The 21,308-nt window shown below is 42.4% G+C and overlaps 1 protein-coding gene across 1 annotated transcript in view; it reads left to right on the top strand.

Moving 5' to 3' along the window:
- The first annotated feature begins 1,780 nt into the window (after nt 1-1,780).
- The window catches only part of LOC111159987 (ST8 alpha-N-acetyl-neuraminide alpha-2,8-sialyltransferase 1), a 140,080-nt gene continuing 120,552 nt past the window's right edge, over nt 1,781-21,308 (top strand). Inside the window, exon 1 of the mRNA XM_022522721.1 lies at nt 1,781-2,016. Coding sequence (XP_022378429.1) covers nt 1,781-2,016 — 236 coding nt within the window. The remainder of the gene's footprint in view (nt 2,017-21,308) is intronic.

The raw sequence follows: 21,308 nt of genomic DNA, 5'->3' as shown, positions 1-21,308 counted from the left end.
ATTCTCCTAAGAAGCCTTAGCAGTGTTGGAGTATTGAGACTATGGTGGTCCTTCCAGTCATTTTTGGTAAATAACTTTCCATCAAGTTCTCAAGTTTCACCTGTCAGTGGAGAAAGATGCTGGAGAAAGATACCAGGCCTCTTAGCAGTCCGCAGAGATGGCGCTGGGACGCTGCAGACTGGTCAGCTGAGCAGATGGAGCTATGGCCCTGGATTTTGGTTTCGTGATGACTAAGCTAACCCGGTTAGTGGGCTGCTGGCTTTCTTTGTCCCTGCACACTTTCTGCTTGATGAGATGCTTAAGCACATGGAAGAGGCAACCGCTAGGAGGTACCCGAGCTTTGCGTCGACCGCGGGGCGAGCAGAAATGGCTAACTGTGGGTCCCTCAGCTCCGCGGGTACAGGCTGGTGGCGCTTATCCAAGGTCGGGGCTGCGATTAGCTTGTGTGTGGAGCGAGGAAGAGGTCTAAGAACAAACGGCCCTTTAATTGAAAGGGCGGAGGAGGTGAAGGCGCCTCCAAGCCATTATCGCGTCCGGAGGTCTGCGAGCTTGGGCACCAGCTGGACTGCACATCTGGATGCAGCGGCGCCTTTCACCGCAGGGCGGAGTCGAAGCGGACGATCTCGGTGTGCACGCACCTCCTCGTGCGCGCGCGTGCGGGTCCGTGAGCATCCGAGTGTGTGTATCTGTGTGCGCGTGCGCGCTCACGAGTGTCGGCTGGAGCCGCGGCTCCGGGATCGGGTAATGGGGGTGGGGGCCCAGGAAGGAATAAATCTCCGCTGGCCTCCTCGCGCCTCATTGCGGGTTAATAACTAACCAGTTATAGAGAGACGGGGGTGACGGTGGCAGGGTGACAGTCCCGGCAGGCCGGTTGCATGTGGAAGGCTCAGGTTATCAAGCCGGTCTCCGCCACACTCCAATATATACAACCATTGTGGGTGGGAGGTTATTTTTTATTGTTTGCCTCTATCTCCAGAGAACAAGGGCGGGAGGGAGAGGCGCGCGCTCCAGGCGAGCGTCGCGGATCTGAACGGGTCGAAGGAGGCAAATTTGCGGGTGGGGGAGGGCGGGGGAGACCTTGATTTCCACCAATCCCTGGGCGTTTGTCTGCGAAGTCCGGGGCGCAGCGGAAGGCTGCGGCGCGCTGCTGAATTAACTGATGAGAGCGAGTTCTTTTCTTCTCCGGGAGGGGTGGGGAGCAAGGGTCCTGGCGGGCAAGGAGGAGAAGCCCGGGGCAGGATAGCGGTCCCGGGCCGCTGTGGAAATTTCCAAGGACTTGGCGCAGCGCGGAGAGCGCGTCTGGGGGTGCCTGGCGGTGCAGCAGTGCGAGAGGCGGGGAGAGGCGGCGAAGGGCGCAGGAGCATCTCTCGGAAGGGGACGCCGCGGACCAGTTGTCTGGGAGGGAGCCGAGCCTCTCCCCGGACCGCGCGGAGGGCGACAGTGATGCTGCAGAACCGGCGGGAGCGACTCGCCGTGGCCGCTCTCTGCGCTCTCGGAGACCCCAGCGCCTGCCCTCTGCAGGGGAAGCGACCATGACCAGAGCCCGTGACTTGCCCCCCGGCCACTTCCCCTAGAAAGAAACCCTTGAAAAGTTGCATTAAAAAAAAAAAAAAATCCTTGCGCTGACCTTTGGGGCCGTAGGGGCTGAAGAAACGTGCGTGCGAGTGCAAACAAGAAAGCGAAAGGTGTGTGTGCATGGGGGGCCGGCGGTGGGGGGACCCTCCGCTGCCACTCTGCCTAACGCTGTGCTGAGGCCGCCCCCCGGGACCCTGGGGCTGTGATGAGCCCCTGCAGGCGGGCCCGGCGACACACGTCCAGAGGGGCCATGGCAGTCCTGGCGTGGAAGTTCCCGCGGACCCGGCTACCAGTGGGAGCCAGTGCCCTTTGCGTCGTGGTCCTCTGTTGGCTCTACATCTTCCCGGTCTACCGGCTGCCCAACGAGAAGGAGATCGTGCAAGGGGTGCTGCAACAGGGCACGGCGTGGAGAAGGAACCAGACGGCGGCGAGAGTCTTCAGGTACTCCCCCTCGCGGCTCCTCCCAGCTCGTGTCCTTTACTCCCGGTGCGCCGAGGACAGGGTCACTAGCTAGGACCGCCTTGCAGAGACATCTCTTTCTTGCAGTGCTTCTTGTCCTACTTCCTTTCTCTGCCATTTCTAAACCTGAAGACGTTAGTCGGGGGTCCTTCCCCACCTCTTACACCAAGAGATGTGCAGACACCTGCTTTACCCACCTAAAGCCTGTAAGCATTTCTTCCCCAGCCTGAGTTACAGTCCGTGATTCGTTAATAACTGGTGGGAAGGAGAATCCAGGCTAACTTTGTCCTTTTCACATAATGAGAATTTATCTCTTAGGCTCTGCAGATGTTTGAAGCTATAGAGAACTAGAAGAAGGTCAGAGGCATCTTCCTGAGGTTAGGTGAGTGGTTGGTAACATAAATCACTAATGACGGAGTGATGGGCAAATCTTGAGCAGGAAAAACATGGACACCTAGCTAGGATCCTGCTGCTTTGTGCAGTGTGCCCATGACAAAACACAGAACACTTACTGGTCCCCTCAGAGCTGGGTACTGTGTGATTTTTACTGAAGACTCAACAACTTTCCAATAACAGATATTATTCCCATCTGACCAACCACAAACTGAGTCTCCAGAAGAAGGAATTCTTTCCCTGAGGTCATGACATGTCCCTTTGAAGTGTGGGAGCTGACACTGTCATCATGTAAAGCTCTATAGCTCCCAGCTCTTTTTTTTTTTTTTTTTGGCTTAGACTGTGGATGCCTTCTGGAGAATGGGAGATGGGCTTTAGGTAGAGACTTGACATCAGAAAACAAACAAACAAAAAAAACTCAGGTTGGATATTAGAATGCTGAGGATAGCTCAGAGATTGTAGTTTCCTTTCCTTTCCGGGAATTTCAGCTTAAGTGTCTAAAAATAAGTTCTTGGCAGCCGGGATTGTGTAGCTAGACTGGAGGGAATGCAGTGCTGCTTCCCCTTCCTCTCCACTCTCCTGGGCATGTTCAGGGGGACGCACAGGGGCTTCCACGAGGGCCAGGTGCCCTTTTCCCCTTCAGTCCCTGGGGCTAAAGATGCTGCAGTTGGCCCTTCCTGAGACTGTAGTGCTTTCCTTTGCTCTGCTAGGATCTTTCCAAGCAGTATATATGGGCAGCTGAGAGCCAGCCTGAACATTTTCACTACCGTTGGTTACAGATGTTCAGATAGATGTATAGATGTTATCTGTAAATTTCAAAAAACTTTTTAAACATATGTGTTCCTTCTCCTTGGGCCTGCTTTTGGGAAGATGGTCAAAGAGATAATACCAGTTCTTGCAGGGGAGAGCAGATGAATTCTTTGAACTGGGAGGGGAGACTTTCCTTCTCTCTTTTTCTTTCGAATTCAGCTATCATTAAGTTTAAAAATAATCCCATACCCCTTAAAAGTATATAAGGGCTAATTTTCTCTCACCTTCACAGTATTGATTGTTGGACTCAAAAGCACTCAAAAGCCATAGCATCCAGCAATTCTTTTCTCTAAAGGCAGAAAGCACTTTTATCCCAAGTAATATAAGGAAATGAGTTAAGAACTTCCCTTTGGTTTATGATGAAAGAGTCCTTTTTTTTTTTAATTTTGTATAGGAGGAGGATTAAGGAAGTTCCTTTAGAGCATAAATTTCTTTTGCAGGACATAATCAAGTGGAAAATGCTTCATATTCTGAGAAACACAGGCTGATCATTTCTGAGACACATTTGTCCCTTGCTATCTGTAGCATGGAGTAATCTTCAGTGTGTTTGGCTGTTGCTTGGTTTAGTCTCTATGTGTAGAGAATTACCACTTAAAATCCACACACTACAAAAAACTGCCTACACACATATCCCTCAAAGTTAGTGTCTATAAAATTGTGTAAGATGCACCGTTGCTTGTTGAAGAGTTTGGACTTTGGAGTAGAATTTTAGACTAGTAGACTTTCTAGGCTGTGTGCGCCATGACTAGATAGATAAGCAGCAGAATAACTTTGGCAATCCATACTATCTCTTTGAGTCTTAGTTTGCTTATCTCTCTCTCTCTCTCTCTCTCTCCATCTTTCTTTCTCTCTCTCTCTCTATATATATACATATATATATATTTATTTATTTTTAATCTAAATTCAGTTAACATATAATGTATTATTTGTTTTATGGGTACAGGTCTGTGACTCACCAGTCTTATATAATACCCAGTGCTCATTATAACACATACCCTCCCCAGTGTCCATCACCCAGTTGCCCATCTCCCCACCCCTCTTCCCTCCAGCAACCCTCAGTTTTTTTTCCTGAGATTAAGAATCTCTTATGGTTTGTCTCCCTCTCTGATATCACCTTATTTCACTTTTTCCTCTTTTCTTAGGGATAGTAGTATTTACCTTGCAAGGTTGGTATAGATTTAAATTAAAAAAAAAAAGATGCCAGGTGTTTGACACATTTACTCAGTCAACGGTGTTATTATAATTGTCATGAATTATAATTTCCTGTATATGTTACAGCTTAAATAAGGACTTCGGGCCAGCCCGTAAGAATTTGGAACATTTTGCCTGCCAAATTTGCAGAGCAACATGACTGGTCAATATAATACTCCCCCACCTCCCAGCTTTTTACACTGTACCTGATAAATAGTGATGAGGAGTTTTAAAAGATGAAAGTATCATGCTTTGTTGAGTCAAAAATTTTTGGTACTCTGCAGGTGTAATAAAATCTGTTGTTTTACACATGTGGATTGTTAGTATGTGGGTAGTACTGTATGTTTTAAAAATATTAGACAGGTCAGCCAGAGGTCTATATTATGTTAAGAAGGCACAACTTTTGCAAACAGATGGCTGTGTTTTCCACTCTAAAATATCTTCTGCACAAATAGAAATATATGTACACGAATACACAATATGCACTTATGGGTGGAGATAAGTGTACATTTATTCATAAACTGGAATGATGCCATGAATATGTGTAAATTTATACACATATTCATATATACACACATACAAATTACAATCAATTTTTTTTAATAATCCTATTTTTTTTTTAGTGTTCCAAGATTCATTGTTTATGCACCACACCCAGTGCTCCATGCAATACCTGCCCTCTTTAATACCCACAACCAGGCTCATCCAACCCCCCACCCCCATCCTCTCCAAAACCCTCAGTTTGTTTCTCAGAGAGTCCACGGTCTCTCATGTTTCAACTCCCCCTCTGATTTCCCCCAATTCACTTTTCCTTTCCTTCTCCTAATGTCCTCCATGTTATTCCTTATGCTCCACAAGTAAGTGAAACCATATGATAATTGACTCTCTCTGCTTGACTTATTTCACTCAGCATAATCTCCTCCAGTCCCATCCATGCTGATACAGAAGTTGGGTATTCATCCTTTCTGATGGAGGCATAATATTCCATTGTATATATGGACCACATCTTCTTTATCCATTTGTCTGTTGAAGGGCATTTTGGCTCTTTCCACAGTTTGGCTATTGTGGACATTGTGGCTATGAACATTGGGGTGAATATGGCCCTTCTTTTCACTACATCTGTATCCTTGGGGTAAATACCCAGTAGTGCAATTGCAGGGTCATAGGGTAGCTCTATTTTTAATTTCTTAAGGAATCTCCACACTGTTTTCCAAAGTGGCTGCACCAACTTGCATTCCCAGCAACAGTGTAAGAGGGTTCCCTTTTCTCCATATCCTCTCCAACACTTGTTGTTTACTGTCTTGTTAATTTTGGCCATTCTAACTGATGTAAGGTGGTATCTCCATGTGTTTTTGATTTGAATTTCCCTGATGGCTAATGATGATGAACATTTTTTTCATGTGTCTGTGCCTGACTTGTGTCTGGTGTATAATAGTCATTCATTAACCAATATTTAATGAATGACTATTATACACCAGACACAAGTTAGGCCCTGGGAGATAGCAGTGAACAGTTTGGACAGATTGCTTTCTCTGAGACAGCTTACGTCCTACTGGGGAGTGACTGACGAAAACAAAGGAGTAAAGCAATAAGAAGATTTAAAGTGCCATTAAGTGCTATGAAGACAAAGGAAAGTGTTTCGTTATGTTTATAACCATTAGAATTTCAGATTTCATTTTGCCCTCTGTGCTTTCATTTACTTTTGTGATTTTTCTCCTTCTCTTGGCTCAGATCTAAATACAACTTCTCAGAGGGCAACCTTCACCAATTGCATAGGAGAAGCAGCAAGAAAGTCACAGAGCTGCAAGAGTTTTGAACTAGAGGAGGTTTTTGTAACATCCACATGGCAATAGAAAGATAAAAGAATCAATTGACCATATCACAGAAGTACTGGAGAGTTTCTGTGCAACTCTTGTTGCTTCTGAATGAGTAGTCAAGTAGTGTGGGAAAATGCCGAACCAGAGTGGCATGGGCCTTACTCTCTTCCACCAGGGCCTTACCCACTTCATTTGCTTCTTTAAAAGAAACTTCAGCTCACAGTTTATGCTCAAGGCTTTATCCTTTGCAGCAGACATAGTAACAATGACAACAATAACAACAACAAAACTGACAAATGATCAGGAGCTTATAATGTGCGTGACACTGTGCTAAATGCTTTACATGTACTGTCTCCTGTAATTCTCCTAACAACCTCGTATAAGTGGACACATTATCATCCACATTTGTAAAGAGGAACATATCCGTGTCCCTGCCATCAAGGATTTACTATAATCCCAGGGACAGGCATATGTGTGTATAATTAACTAAACACCTGGACCTAGGGCCATCAAAGAGAGGAGCATAGCAGAAAGAAGAACTTATGGACTCAGGAGATGTCAGAACATGGTTGGAATCCTAGCTGTATCCCTTTCTGGTTGTATGATCATTGCTAAGTTCAACCCTCAGAGCTTTGGTCCTCCCATTTGTAAAATGGGGTGTGTAATAATTTCTTACAAGTTATAGTGCAAAGTACATGCACTATAAATTTCTGCATGTAGAAAGCACCTAGAACGATGCTTGCTACGTACTTCTGTTCAAAGCATGTCATAATATAGAGAAACACAAGCAAAGTGCCAGGGAAGTTCACAGAACATGGCTTTTAATTCTGCTGGAAGGAGAGAAATCAGAGAGGAGATAGTGTTTGCACTAAGCCTTGAAAGAGGGTAAAATTGGGTGGTAGTAAGAGGTAAGGGCAGAAGGATATTCTAGGCAGGGAGAATAGAAAAGGCAAAAGCAGGGAGGTGTAGAAATTCTTGATGTGCCTCCTGCGTGGAAAGGTATTAATTCTCCCACAGAGAAGGTAGTAGGAAGGCAGACTGGGAGATAGATGGAGGCCAGGTCACCATCTCTGAATGGGCTTGGGGTATTGTTTGTGAAAAATGAACAAACATCAAGTAATTATCAAAGGGTACTGGCCATGTGTCAGTTGTCAGCAGTGTTGGCACATCACTGTTACTGAATTAGGGGGTAGAAGATAACATACCAAAGTGCTTGGAAAATTCTGTTTATTCACTGGGTGCTAACCATTACTCTAAGCCATGATGTTCCTCCTTCCTTTCCCAAATTCTGAATGAAATACTACTCTAAGCATTTCTAGCTTTATGTGCCTTTGTTTCTGTCCACATTTTTGAATCTGTGGATCCCGGAAACTTCAGATATTTCCATAGCTGCCCTGGTGGCTGCAAAAGGGCTCTTGGAGGGGGTGGCAGGGAAGGCAGGTGCAGCCCTCTGAATCTATGGGATGTAAGGCTTATGTTTGGTGAGGTGGAGATTTATGGAATTCACTTTAAAAGTAGTTTGGGAGGGGCACCTGGGTGGCTCAGTGGGTTAAAGCCTCTGCCTTCGGCTCAGGTCATGATCCCAGGGTCCTGGGATCGAGCACCACATCGGGCTCTCTGCTCAGCAGGGAGCCTGCTTCCTCCTCTCTCTCTCTCTGCCTGCCTCTCTGCCTACTTGTGATCTCTGTCTGTCAAATAAATAAATAAAATCTTAAAAAAAAAATAAAAAAAAAGTAGTTTGGGAAAAAGATAGTTTAATACATTTTGGCGCTTAAGAAAATAAGCTTCAATTATGTTGTGGATTTACAAATGTGAAAAAACTTCATAAGCAATAACCACAATAGCAAGAATAAATCATTAACACTGATTGGGTACATAAAATGTACCAGTCCTTCTTCTCAGTGCTTCTGCTTCTTATCTCTTATTCTCATAGCTACTTCACAAAGTAGGTATTTGTATGTTCTTTGTTTTATGGAGGAGGAGGTGGAGATTCAGAGAGATCCATTAACGAAATGATGGGTCACTTTTCCAACCCAGAGCTCTTTGACTCTAAGCCTTATGCTTATTCCCTGATAATCTTAGATAAATGAGGTACAGCTGCCTATATCCCTTATGATCTGGCCATGAATACTTCTCCACCATCATCTTTCATCAGCATTCCTCTTTTGGTATAGTCATACTGTTGAGGGTTCTAGTTGCCGAAACAAGCCAGGCTGTGTTGGTTTGGCTTGTGTCATTCCGTCTGCCTGGAATGTCTTTCCTTCAAGGCTACAACCCCTTGTCATTCACCTGGCCAGTTCTTACTCATCTCTTGACAACACATTTACTGGCTAAGAGCAAAGGTCCCAAAGTTAGTTGTGATTCTACCATTTGCTATGTTCTTGAGCAAGTCAGCCTTCACTGTCTGTTTCCTCATCTGTAAAATGTGGCTGCTGCTTCTTTTTATTTTTAATATGGCGTCTTGTAGGATTGTTGTGAGCATTAGAATAGATAATGCACTGAAAAATCTTCTGGCATATAATAGTGCTTAATCCATGTTATCTCTCTTTAAGGCAGCCTCCCTTACTCCTTTCTTCCTTCCCAGGCTGTGTTAGAAACTTCTCCTCTCTCTCTCTCTTTTTTTTTAATGTGCATTTCTTTAATTATCTAAAAACATTTACTACTATGTGTCTACCACTATTATCATAGAAGATGCTAGAACTATAGCAGTTAACTTAAAATTTACTTTCTTGAAGTTCATGGGCTAATGAGTGGAGACATAATAAATAGATAAATATATAAATACAAATACCTGTTCGTGACAGGTGCATTTTTCACGATGCTGTATTAAAAATATCAGTTTATTTGTCTGCCTTTTTTGCTGGCTCATTCATATTTGCATTCCCAGAGCTGAGCGCAATTCCTGGCATAGTCATTTTTATTGAGTTATTGTGTGAGAACGTTTTGGCAAGGTATGGGACCAGATAGCTAATCAGTCCATCAACAAATACTTAATGAGGTCCAATATTCTGCTTGGCCGTGTGGGCATCAAAGGAGGAAATGACATCCTCTCTATTTTGAAAGAGTTCTAACTTTAGGGCAGAGTTTTTCATCTCAGCGCTACTAACATTTCGGGCTGGAAAATTCTTTGTTGTGGAGGGCTGTCTGTACATTTTAGAATATTTAGCAATATCCATGGCCTCCATCCACTAAATGAAACAAAGAGATATGTCTCCAGATTTAGCAAAATGTCTTCTAGGGGGCAAAGTTGCCCCCCAGTAGAGAACCACTGCTTTAGAGAAACAAAACCAACCCAATTGATGGGATTTAAGAAAAAAAAATCCCAGAAAATATGACATGAAGAGCTAAATCTGGGAACTACAAACCATAAATGCTTTGACTACTGGGAGAAGAGTGGATGAATTATACTTTGGTAGATGGCCAGGTCTTGGTTAAAGAAAGGTAGCAAGAGGAGATGCATTTTGGGAAATTTACTTTAAGCAACTGTCTCTATTGAAAGCTTGTGTGAGAGCTGGCTGGGGTTCTCACCAGGGTCCCACTTAGACCTTGGCAAAAGGATCCAGGGGGCCCTCACTCTGTTTCTCCCTTGGTCTCAGCTCTTTGCAAAGGGACAGGGCCCTACTGGGACCTTTGTAGACCCTGGAATTCCCTGCCCAAATGACCCACGCCCACTTCTACAGCCTGCCTGCCTGCATGGGGAGTTTCCCCCGATCCCCCATCCCCAGAGTGGCTTCTCCTATTGCTGTGTGCACTCCTCAGCCAAGGGATGGCCAGGGAACAGCTCTCTGTGGGAGACAGAGGCTGTGGAAAGAACTTGGATATGGGACTGGGGGTTCACATGGACATGTGGGGATGCTCTCCCCATGTTGCCCTGTTCCTTTATCAAACTTCCTGAAGTTTTAGAAGCCTTAATTTGAACGTGGCATCCCAGTTTGTTATGCAGGTATATTTGTTCAGGGACAAGGGTAGGAGGTTGGAACATATTTTTTTTTTATCTGTTTGTTGATTTGATTGTAACTTTAAAATATTTAGATACATTTGTGCTTTTGTCCTCTGCCTTGCAAATTGAGGTGGTTTTTTGCAACTTGGAATTCTATTAGTCTTCATTTTGGAGAGAACTACTTAAGGAGCTCATTGGATTAGTTGAATAATTTTATACGTTTGTGTAGAGTATGGCCAGTTTGTCTGTTGATAAAGTTGTGTTAGGAAGCCAGAGCTGGTGAATTAAGAACATACAGAATATAACCCACTGAATGAGAAGGTACAAGCTGCTCATGCGGATGTGGGATGGTGGGTGGGGGGAAGAAGGTGGTTCCCTCAACATTGGAGCTCTCACTTTGGGGAAGGAAACCCATATGGGGTCATTTTGATTGAGGACGCTGTTTTCAATAAACCCCCACAAAGGAAATAGACCCAAGATTTATCAGATCCTAGAATTGAGGGCATGCAATGAGCTGGAGGAAGGGCAGGCCTCTGCCCTGGGGTCATGAATGAGCAGGAGCTTGAGAGTAGGGTAGGAAGCACCTATTACTTGTAAGGTGGTTGGAGCAGAGGTCACTAACGTTTTTTGAGCTTGACTGTAAGTGGTTATTTTAAAAGGTTCCCCGGGAAAAGTACAGCAGGAACTTAAGGTGGAAATCCTAAACTTAAGTTCTTGTCTAAATGTCCAGACTGTGGGTGTGAGCAGGGTTATCACACTGTAAAATGTTTAGGCAGCAACTCCGAAAAACAAGTCATTTTTTCTTAAAAATTGTTTTTCTCATCACAGTTATAAATCATCTTGGAACTGATGCTAAGTATGTGTAATTAATACAGCTTCTTTGATGGAGTTAATAGATTTCTAGTAAAATACAGTACTTTTCAGCTTTTCATTCTACTTTGGCTCTGTTGGGAGTTGTGTGATCTTGTGCAAGCTGTTTAACCTCTCTAGTCCTTTGTTTGGTTATCCGAAAAATGGTCTGTAGGATGCTAACCCACTTCGTATGTTTGTGATGATAATTGAACTAATTATTGTAGAATCATAGCCGTCCTCACCTGACTGGTGAGATGACAGGATGCTTGTCCCCACCTAGAAAGAGCGTAGACTCTGGGGCCCCAGCGAGTCAGGTTTTGATCCTGGTTGTGTCATTTATCAACTTTGTGACCTTGAAAATTTTTCCTGGCCTCTCTGATCCTTAGCTGTGCGTGGCAGTACTTACCTTAAGAGGATTAGGTGTTGAATTATTGCTGATGATTAAGCCGTAATGATGGGAAAAGCCGCTTCCTGGGACACATCTGATGCCTATTACTTGTACTTTCAGTAATGAATAGCTAATGAACTGTGACCTTATGACACACCCTCTTCTTCCCTAGTGCTAGTACTAAAGTTGGGTAAAATGGCCATTGGAATTTTAAGGAAGAGCCATAAGTCACCTGTTCATTCATCCACATTGACTAACTGCCTCTTTGCACCAGGGAGGAGCTGGGAAACAGCAGTGAAAGTTAAGACACGGTTCCTGATTTTATAAAATTTAGAGTCTGGTCTAGTGTCATGAGGTAGCTTAGTAAGAAATTGAGTAATGTAGTGTTCCAAGGGCTACGGTTGGTCTGTTTCAGATAATTGTGCGGAGTTTCAGAGTGATTGATTTTCTCCTTCTCTGTTGGACTGTCTTCTCGCTATGGCATTGCATGCAAGGGAAGCAGCCAAGACCAGAGGAGCTGTGTCACTCTTTTAATTAGGTGTCAGGAGGAAGCTGAAGTGAATTCAGAGTTACACATTCTCTGTTATTCAGGGCTTAAGTAACAGGGTACGCTACCAGAGATTTCTAAGTGAGTATAATGAGAACGGGCTTTTGGGGAACAAATTGCTTGTTTCAGTTACTGATACAGCAAATATATGCATGATTTTATGTCCCTTGTACTTATTTAAAAAATCTATAGTGTTCATTATTTGTCTGATTTTGGAAGTAATAGATGCTGTAGAAAAAACTTAAATGTAGTAAAAAGGAGAAAAAAAACCCATGCATAATTCTATCCCTCAGAAGTATTTCATTGTGAACACTGTTTCTTTTGTACATATTGGTTTTGCGCCTGTGTATTCCTAAATTGTGCATATTTGTATATTTAGTTTTATATTCTCTTTTATCCACTCAGTGTTATATCTTTAACATTTTCTCATATAAATAAATAATTTTTAACTGCCAAGCTTGTGATAAAATGCTTTACGATTTTCATTTTGGAAAAATGTTATTTACTGTGAATTTTTAAAATGTTATCACTTTGGAACAAATTACTTTCTTCCAAAGGAAACTTATAAAGGATATCATATTTGCATGTTAGATTTTTTCTTTAAATATTTCTTCATATATTTGGTAAATACTGAGCATGGGAAATCAAAAAGCCTCTTGAGGGTCACCTGGGTGGCTCAGTGGGTTAAAGCCTCTGCCTTGGCTCAGGTCATGATCCCAGGGTTCTGGGATCGAGCCCCACATCGGGCTCTCTGCTCGACGGGGAGCCTGCTTCCTCCTCTCTCTCTGCCTGCCTCTCTGCCTACTTGTGATCTCTGTCTGTCAAATAAATAAATAAAATATTTTTAAAAAATTAAAAAAAAAAGCCTCTTGAAAGAGTTCTGCTTTCTTGAAGTTGGCATTTAAATGGTAAGAGCAGTACTTCGTAAAAGTAATTGACATTTAATCACCTAGAGACAAACATTGCTAATATTTTGGCAAATAGTTTTCCAGAGCATTCAGTGCTTCCTCTATGTGTGTTTATAAAATAAAAATATAATGAATTTGACAGTATATTGTAAAATTATTTTTAAAAGATTTTATTTATTTTTCAACAGAGAGAGATCACAAGTAGGCAGAGAGGCAGGCAGAGAGAGAGAGGAGGAAGCAGGCTCCCCGCCAAGGAGAGACCCCCCATGCGGAGCTTGATCCCAGGACCCTGGGATAATGACCTGAGCCGAAGGCAGAGGCTTTAACCCTCTGAGCCACCCAGGAGCCCCTAAAATTTTTAGTAACAATACATGTAAACCTGTATCATCCCTTCTTATTTTTTTTAAAATTCTTTATTTAAATTCAGTGTAGTTAACATATACTGTGTTGTTTCAGGGGTAGAATTTTAGTGATTCATCACTTACATATAACACCCAGTGCTCATTACATCCTGTGCCCTCCCTAATGCCAATTACCCCATCCTCTCACCCACCACCCCTCCAGCAACCCTCAGTTTGTTTCCTAGAGTTCAGTGTCTCTTATGGTTTGCCTCTGTCTCTAATTTCATCTTATTTTATTTTTCCTTCCTTTCCCCTATGTTCATCTGTTTTACTAAATTCCACATGTAAGCGAAATCATATGCTATTTATCTTTATCTGACTTATTTTACTTAGCATAATACCCTCTAGCTCCATCCACGTTGTTGTAAATGGCAAGTTTTCTTTTTTTGATGGTTGCATAATATTCCATTATATATATATGCCACATTTTCTTTATCCATTCATCTGTCGATGGCTATCTGGGCTCTTTCCATAGTTTGGCTATTGTGGACAATGCTGCTATAGACATTGGGGAGCAGGCACCCCTTAAGATCACTACATTTGTATCTTTGGGCTAAATACCCAGTAGTGTGATTGCTGCATCATAGGGTAGCTCTATTTTCAACTTTTTGAGGAACCTCCATAGTGTTTTCCAGAGTGGCTGCACCAGCTTGCATTCCTACCAACAGTGTAGGAGGGTTCCCCTTTCTCTGGATCCTTGCCAACACCTGTTTTTTCTTGAATTATTAATTATAGGCATTCTGACTGGTGTGAGGTGGTATCTCATTGTGGTTTTGATTTGTATTTCCCTGATGCTGAGCGATGTTGAGCATTTTTTCATGTGTCTTTTGGCCATTTGTATACCTCAGCCCTTTTTAATGGCTATAAGGTTTTTCTTTGTTAGGATAGTTAATGATTTATTTAACTAATCCACTATTATTCTGTATTCATGTTGTTGCAGTTTCTCACCTTTGTAAATGATGCTGTGATGAACATCTTTGTATATACATCTTAAACATTTAATCTGTTTATTTTCTTAGTATACATTTCTAAAAGTAGTTTCTTGACATTTTTCCCCCCCTCTACCATCAATTCTTATAACTGGCTTCTTTGGTTGTTCATAGAAGATCTTCAACTTTGGCTAAGGGCAGATTTGAGTTTTTCTCCATTTCAGTATAGAAAGTGATTGCATAAATAGAAAACATACAATGATTGTTAACACTAAATGATGAAATTCTCCTTTGGAAATTTTCAAGAGGTGGAAGCCAACTAGGAAAGATTCCCATACAATGGGATGTGTATGGCAGCAGTCCCCTCATTGAGCATTGTGGAGACCTTTCTATGAGGAATTTATTTAGTTCCCTGGAAGATGTGCCTTTGTCTGTCATGATTATTCTCTTCATTACAGAACAGTTCATAACTGTTTCACTCTTATTTAAAAATGTAATTAAACACATTAAAAGTGTTTCATTTTTATTTAAAAAGAAATGGCTTTATGGGACCATTTGTACTATTTTCTAGGATTTAAGAAATTAAAAACTGTAATTTAAAAAGAAGTTACTTTTCCTCATGAAAAGCAAGGTAGAGATTTCAACGATTAATGTCCTAAATTTTAAAAAAATTATGTGATGACTGTTATTTTAAGAGTCACGTTCCTATATACTAAAATTGAAAATCTTGGGGGTTCGTGTCTGGGTGGCTCAGTCAGTTGAGCTTCTGCCTTCAGCTCAGGTCTAGGCCTCAGGGTCCTGGTTTCGAGCCCCATCTTGGCTCTGGGCTCAGTGGAGTGTCTGCTTTTCCTTCTGCCCCTCCCCCTGCTTGTGCTCTTTCTCTCTCTCTCTCCCTCTCTCAAACGGATGAATAAAATCTTTGAAAAAAAAAATAGAATTGGAAATCTTGGGCTTGAAACTAGAACAGATCATATCCACCTGTATGGAGGATGAGAGTACAGCAGAAAGGCACAAAAATCCCATGATGATATTTTGTTGGGTTGGATTTTTGGAAGTTGGGTGTTGGTGATTGATTGTGTTAACACTGGGCTAATCATCTCTATCCTGTGTCCTTCTCCTTTGCACCTGTTTGAAGCAGCCATACATACTGTTGCTTGGGTGCTTTAGAGTCCGGCGTTGAGTCTTGTTTCTATTTGTCTGCCTCTGATCCTTCATCACAGTCTTACTAACAAGTACTTATTTTACTAATGAAAACATTCCATTTTCTGCAAGGCCTGTAGAAAGCTGTCTAAGTATCTTTCAGGGATAGATTAATTTATTACCTAATATTGAGATTCCATGCTATTAGTACTCACTACCAATTCATTTGTTCATTCCTTCACTCATTCCTTTTTTCAGCATCTAACTGTTCGGTGCCTTCTGTGTGCTGGGCACTCTTGCTAGGTGCTGAGAATCAAGAAGTTAGCCAAGAAGACATGAGCCTTCCTCTCATAGAACGGATAAGCACACAGCTTACATTATAAAAAGAACAGTAATATTCTCCAAGAATATCTCTCAACTCCTTTTTGTGGAGGAAAAACAAGTCCAGGTTTAATTAATTTCACTTTTAGAATTTTGCTGTGTCTGTGTTTGGGTCAAAATCCCTCCTCTGATTCCCTCTGGTTTTGTCCTGCATTGTGATCATGAGGCCAGAGGCCTTTGTACAGTTTAGTGGTATGATATCTTTTGATGCTGGTTAACCTATGCAGCGTGTGAAATATTAAGGAGGGAAAAGGCCTTCAAAAAATTGCTAAAAGATACACACACAAGTCCATGGGGGAAAGCAAAGCCCAATTACTGGTAGAATGAAAGAGACCGGGGCAGGCTGGCTTGGATGGGGATTATTTACTTTGTATGCAGCTAATCTGTTTTAAAGATATATTTTTTTAAAGATTGTATTTATTATTTGAGAGAGAGAGCAGAAGAGGGGGAAGGGTCAGAGGGAGAAGCAGACTCCCTGCTGAGCAGGAAGCCCTGTGTGGGACTTGATCCTGGGACTCTAGGATCATGACCTGAGCCAAAGGCAGTTGTTTAATCAACTGAGCCACCCAGACGTCCTAAAGATTTTTTTTTTTTTTTAATTTGACAGAGAGACAACATGAGTGGTGGGGAGAGGCAGAGGGAGAGGGAGAAGCAGAATCCCCACTCAGCAAGGAGCCCAATGTGGAGCTTGATCTCATGACCCTGAGATCACGACCTGAGCTGAAATGCAGATGTGGGACTTCAACCAACTGTGCCACCAGGTGCCCCTCAGTTTTAGTTTATTTTAAAGCACAATGAAAACTCCTGTGGCTACCATCTCTGCCTGCTTTGGCTCTATCTGAACCTCCAGGAGCATGTTGGAAGGGCTTTTTCTGAGGTTCTGTTTCCCTCTAGGAACTACCTCTTACCACCGTGGGCAGGGAGGACATGAATATTCAGTCCTTTTTCTCTCTTAGTGATTGTGGCTTCTCAGGTGAATCCTGATGGGCTGCCCAGCTCTTCTAAGGGCAAACTGGCCTGATGAGCAGCCTTCTTGGGTGGAATACTAGTAGGCAATCCATCCACAGGCAGCTCCCCATTCTTGCCACCCCAAAGGGATTTTTATAGCCTACCACCTCCCCATCTCTTTCCATTTCTGTTTCTTCTTTCTAGCATTGCCCTTAAAAATAAAAGTTACTTTACTAGCAAAAAATGGAAAATTGCAAGGGACGGCTGATACCATAGGCTAGGCCAACGAAGGAGAGGAACATTATTTTATGGAGAAGAAGAAGGTGAGAGGGGTTGTTCTAAAGGAAAATCCATTGGAGAAAGGCAAGAGTTCAGGGTGATGATGGTTTCCCATTGGCTGAGTTGCAGGAGTAGTCAATTTCTTGTAAGAGATGCAATGTACATCTTCTCTTGTTGGGAATTGTAACTGATGACTCTTCCCTGTTGGTTCTTCTGTTGGGGGGGTAGTCTATAATTAAATTTCTTGAGGTAGAGTGGTACAGTGTGAGGGCTCCCCCTTCTGGCCTCCTGACTCCATTGTAGTGAGGTTTTCCTTGGTTCATTTTTAGCACAGGCCAGCACAGCAAACAACCCAAGCAAAAAATGCCCGTTTCTCTTTACTGTAGACCCTCATTGTCTTTACAAGTGATTCTGTTGGAACATCCCCCAACTCTCTTCGGGGACTCGCTCTACAGGGGTGGAGAGGTAAGAACCTCATGAGAAAACATGGCACTCCCAAGTCTGTGCCTTTCTCCTGGTCCTGCTCCATGTGGATCAGCTGTATGGAGATGGGACTGCGTCACCGTCTAGCACCACTTACAGAGCCTGTGGAGAGGTGGCTGGCTCCAGCCCTGGTAGCTCTCTGAACCTAAGAAATAGGGTAATTTGCACATATTGGTCTTAGTTTTGGCTTCTGACCATAACTCCCAGATAAGAGAGAAAAACCTCATATTTTGTTATTTTTATTTCCTGGGTACGTTTGTGTACTCTCACAAAATTCAGTCATACTGTTTCTTAAACGATCCCTGTGGGCCCCAGAAATAGAGAAATGTTCAACTGGGTCAGTTCACTTTCATATTGAGCAGGTTGATCAAGGTTTCTTATCAAAAACAAGGCGTTGAAGACCCCCATCCCCCCATTTTAGGGGGCTTCCCACAAATGTCTCCAGATGTCACCATGCCTTTTAGAGTCACCCTTATACTGCCAGTTGTTCCTCATTTCCTTTCCTTTCTGCTCAGGAACTTGGGGGCAGACCGCCAAGTATGCTGGCTAAGCAGACCGCAGCTGGGGAATATTATCCCCTTGGGCATGTGCTCCCAGTCTTGATTTTCTTGGGTGATCCCTCTTCTTCAGGAAAGGGAGGAAAGGGCACTCCTCAACAGGTTCCTTTCACTCCTAATTTCCGTTTATGTTGACCACAGTTGGGGGTGGTTGTGTGGTGGGGCTGGATTCAGAGCACCCCCCTCCCAAACTTAGCTAGGGGGCTGGCTACATATCCAGTTGCCTGCTCAACTCCATAAAGGGTACTTAGCAACTGTGTCTCCAGCTTTGGACTTAAACCATGATTCCAGCATAAATTCCCACTGAACATCCTGTTACAAGAGGAAAGCACCAATAAAGAAGCCAGAAGATTGCTCCTAGAGTATCCCATTTCAGGATTGAAAACTTCTAAGCAGTCTAAAAAAATTCTCTTTGGGCTTTTAGAGTAGAGATGATCTGTGGAAACCTAAGTTCATATTTAGTGAATATTTGAACACCAATTGTGTGCAAGTACTATGCTAGATGCTTTCATGTGCAAAATATCAGTCCATCTAACTCTTGGTTTTAAAATCAGCTCCATTTTTTAGGCAATAATGATGATATTTTTAGTAGCATAGTTGTTATTTATTTTGTATCTGCCATATGCCAGGCACTATTTTAAGCACTTTACACAGTGTTATCATTTGGCATTCACAAATACTCTGTGAGGGAGATATTATTATCCCTGTTTTACAAAGAATCAGGCTGTGAGTAATTATTTCTTTAAGGCCATTTAGATGGTAGGTGGTGCTGACAGCGAGCATTTAGTGAGCGCTTACTGTGTGTCAGCCCTCTTTTAAATACTTTATGTATGTTAATGTCATGATAACAGCCCTATAAGATAATGTCTCCCCTTCCCCCGTGCCTGCTGAAACCACGCAAATTTATTATTTTATCTTTTTGTAGGATAGACGTTTAACACGAGTCTCAGTGGGTGAAAAATCAGTGTCAGCAAGCTGCATTTCTTTCTGGAGGCTCTAGAAAAGGATCCGTTTTCTTCCTCATCCCGCTTGTTGGCAGGATTCACTTCCTTGTGGTTGTACAATGGATGTGACCATCTCCTGGCTGGCTGCTAACTGAAGGCTGGTCTCAGCTTCTAGAGGCCACCCTCATCTCTTGGTTCATGAATCCTTTCCTCCTTCTAAAAAGCCTTCAAAAGCAAGTTGGGTCTTTTTTTTTTTTTTTTTTTAAGACCTAATTTTTCTAGAGCAGGTTTAGGTTCACAGCAAAACTAAGAGGAAGGTACAGGGATTTTCTGTATACCCCTAGCCTCACATATGCATAGCCACCCCTCGTTATCAATACCTCCCCCAGAAAGCTGCCTCAATTGATGAACCTATATTGACGTAGTAGAATCACCCAAAGTCTATAGTTCATCTGTTTGCTCTCGGTGTTGTTCATTCTGAGGGTTTGGACAAATATGTAAGGACATGTATCTGTCATTATAGTAACATACAGAGTGGTTGCATTGCCCTGAAAATCCACTGTGTTCCACCTATTCATCCCTTCTTTCTTCCCCATCCCTGGGCAATCACTAATCTTGTTAGCGTTTCCAGGGTTTTTCCTTTTCCAGAATGCCGTACAGTTGGAATCATATAGTATGTAGCCTTTTCAGATTGGCTTTTTTCTCTCAGTAATAAGCATTTATGTTTCTTCTGTGTCTTTTCATGGCTTGATAACTCACTTCTTTTTAGCATGGAAGAGTAAACCATAGTCTCCTTATCCATTCACCTACTGAAGGATGTCTTGGTTGCTTCCAAAGTTGGCCTCACAGACTTAAGGCATTGACATACTATCTCAATAAATGTTTAGGAGCTGGATGTCTATCTAAGTAAATATATAAGTGAATAACCTCCTGTAAGTAAATACTGAGAAGCATGGTCGTGGGTTGTATATAATGGTGTCTTTAAGTTTGTAATCAGCTGTCCAACTGTCTTCCATAGTGACTGTACCATTTTGCATTCTCACCAGCAATGAATGAGAGTTCCTGTTGCTCCCCATCCTTGCCAGTATTTCGTGGTGTCAGTGTTCTTGATTCTGGTCACTCTAATAGATATGTAGTGATATCTTAGTGTTGTTTTAATTTGCATTTCCCTGATGGCATATAATGTGGAGGGTATTTTCACAGCTGATTTGCTTTCTGGTGAGGTATCTATTAAAGTCTTTAGCCCATTAAAAATTTTGAGATGTAATTGTCATATAATGTTATCTTATTTTCAGATGTACAACATAATGATTTAATATTTACATATATTGCAAAATGATCACGACAGTAAGTCCAGTTATCATCCATCACCACACAGTTACAATTTTTTTTAAAACTTGTGATGAACACCTTTCAGATTTACTCTTTAAGCAACTATAATATACAGTGCATTATTATGAACTACAGTCACGGTGTTGTACATTACATCCCCAGGACTGATTTATTTGATGGCTGGAAGTTTGTTCCTTTTTATCATCTCTACCCATTTTGTATATCCCTCACTTAAGGCAACCACCAGCCTGTTCTCTGTATGTATGTTTAGGGGCTTTTTGGGGGGAGACATTTTTAAATTGGGTTGTTTTCTTATTATGGAATCTTGAGTGTTCTTTTTCTGTTTTTTTTTTTTTTTTTTCCAAGATCTTGTTTTTTTATTTGACAAAGAGAGAACAAGCAGGGGGAGCGGCAGGCAGAGGCAGAGGGAGAAGCAGGCTCCCAGCTGAGCAGGGAGCCTGAGACAGGGCTTGATCCCAGGACCCTGGGATCATGACCTGAGCCAAAGTCAGACACTCAGCTGACTGAGCCACCCAGGAGCCCCTTCTTTGTATATTTTGAAAAACAATTCTTTATCAGCTCTGTCTTTGCAGATATTTTCTCCCAGTCTGTGATTTGTCTTCTTGTTCTCTAGATAGTGTCTTTCACAAAGCAGGAGTTTTAAATTTTAATGGAGTCTAGTATAGCAATTATTTCTTTCTTAGATTATGCCTTTGGTGTTGTATCTAAAATATCATTGCCATACCCAAGGTCATTTAGGTTTTCTCCTATGTTATCATTTGGGAGTTTTGTAGTTCTGCATTTTACCTTTAGGTCTGTGATCCATTTTGAGTTAATTTTTGTGAGGGTGTAAGGTCTATGTCTAGATTAATTTTTTTGTTTGTTTGTTTTTTTGCATGTGGATGTCCAGTTGTTTTAACACTATTTATTGAAAAGACTAAGATAGTCCTATTTTATTGATGGAGAAACTGAAACAAAAGGAGCTTTAGGACCTCACTCAAAGTTATGCAGTTAGGAAATGGGTTTTAGGGCTC

Source organism: Enhydra lutris, unplaced genomic scaffold (genome assembly GCF_002288905.1).
Source record: "Enhydra lutris kenyoni isolate GAN:26980312 unplaced genomic scaffold, ASM228890v2 scaffoldscaffold72, whole genome shotgun sequence".
Classification (NCBI taxonomy): domain Eukaryota; kingdom Metazoa; phylum Chordata; class Mammalia; order Carnivora; family Mustelidae; genus Enhydra; species Enhydra lutris.
The sequence above is the reverse complement of the archived record's forward strand: the minus strand, read 5'-3'. Positions and strand labels throughout refer to the sequence as shown.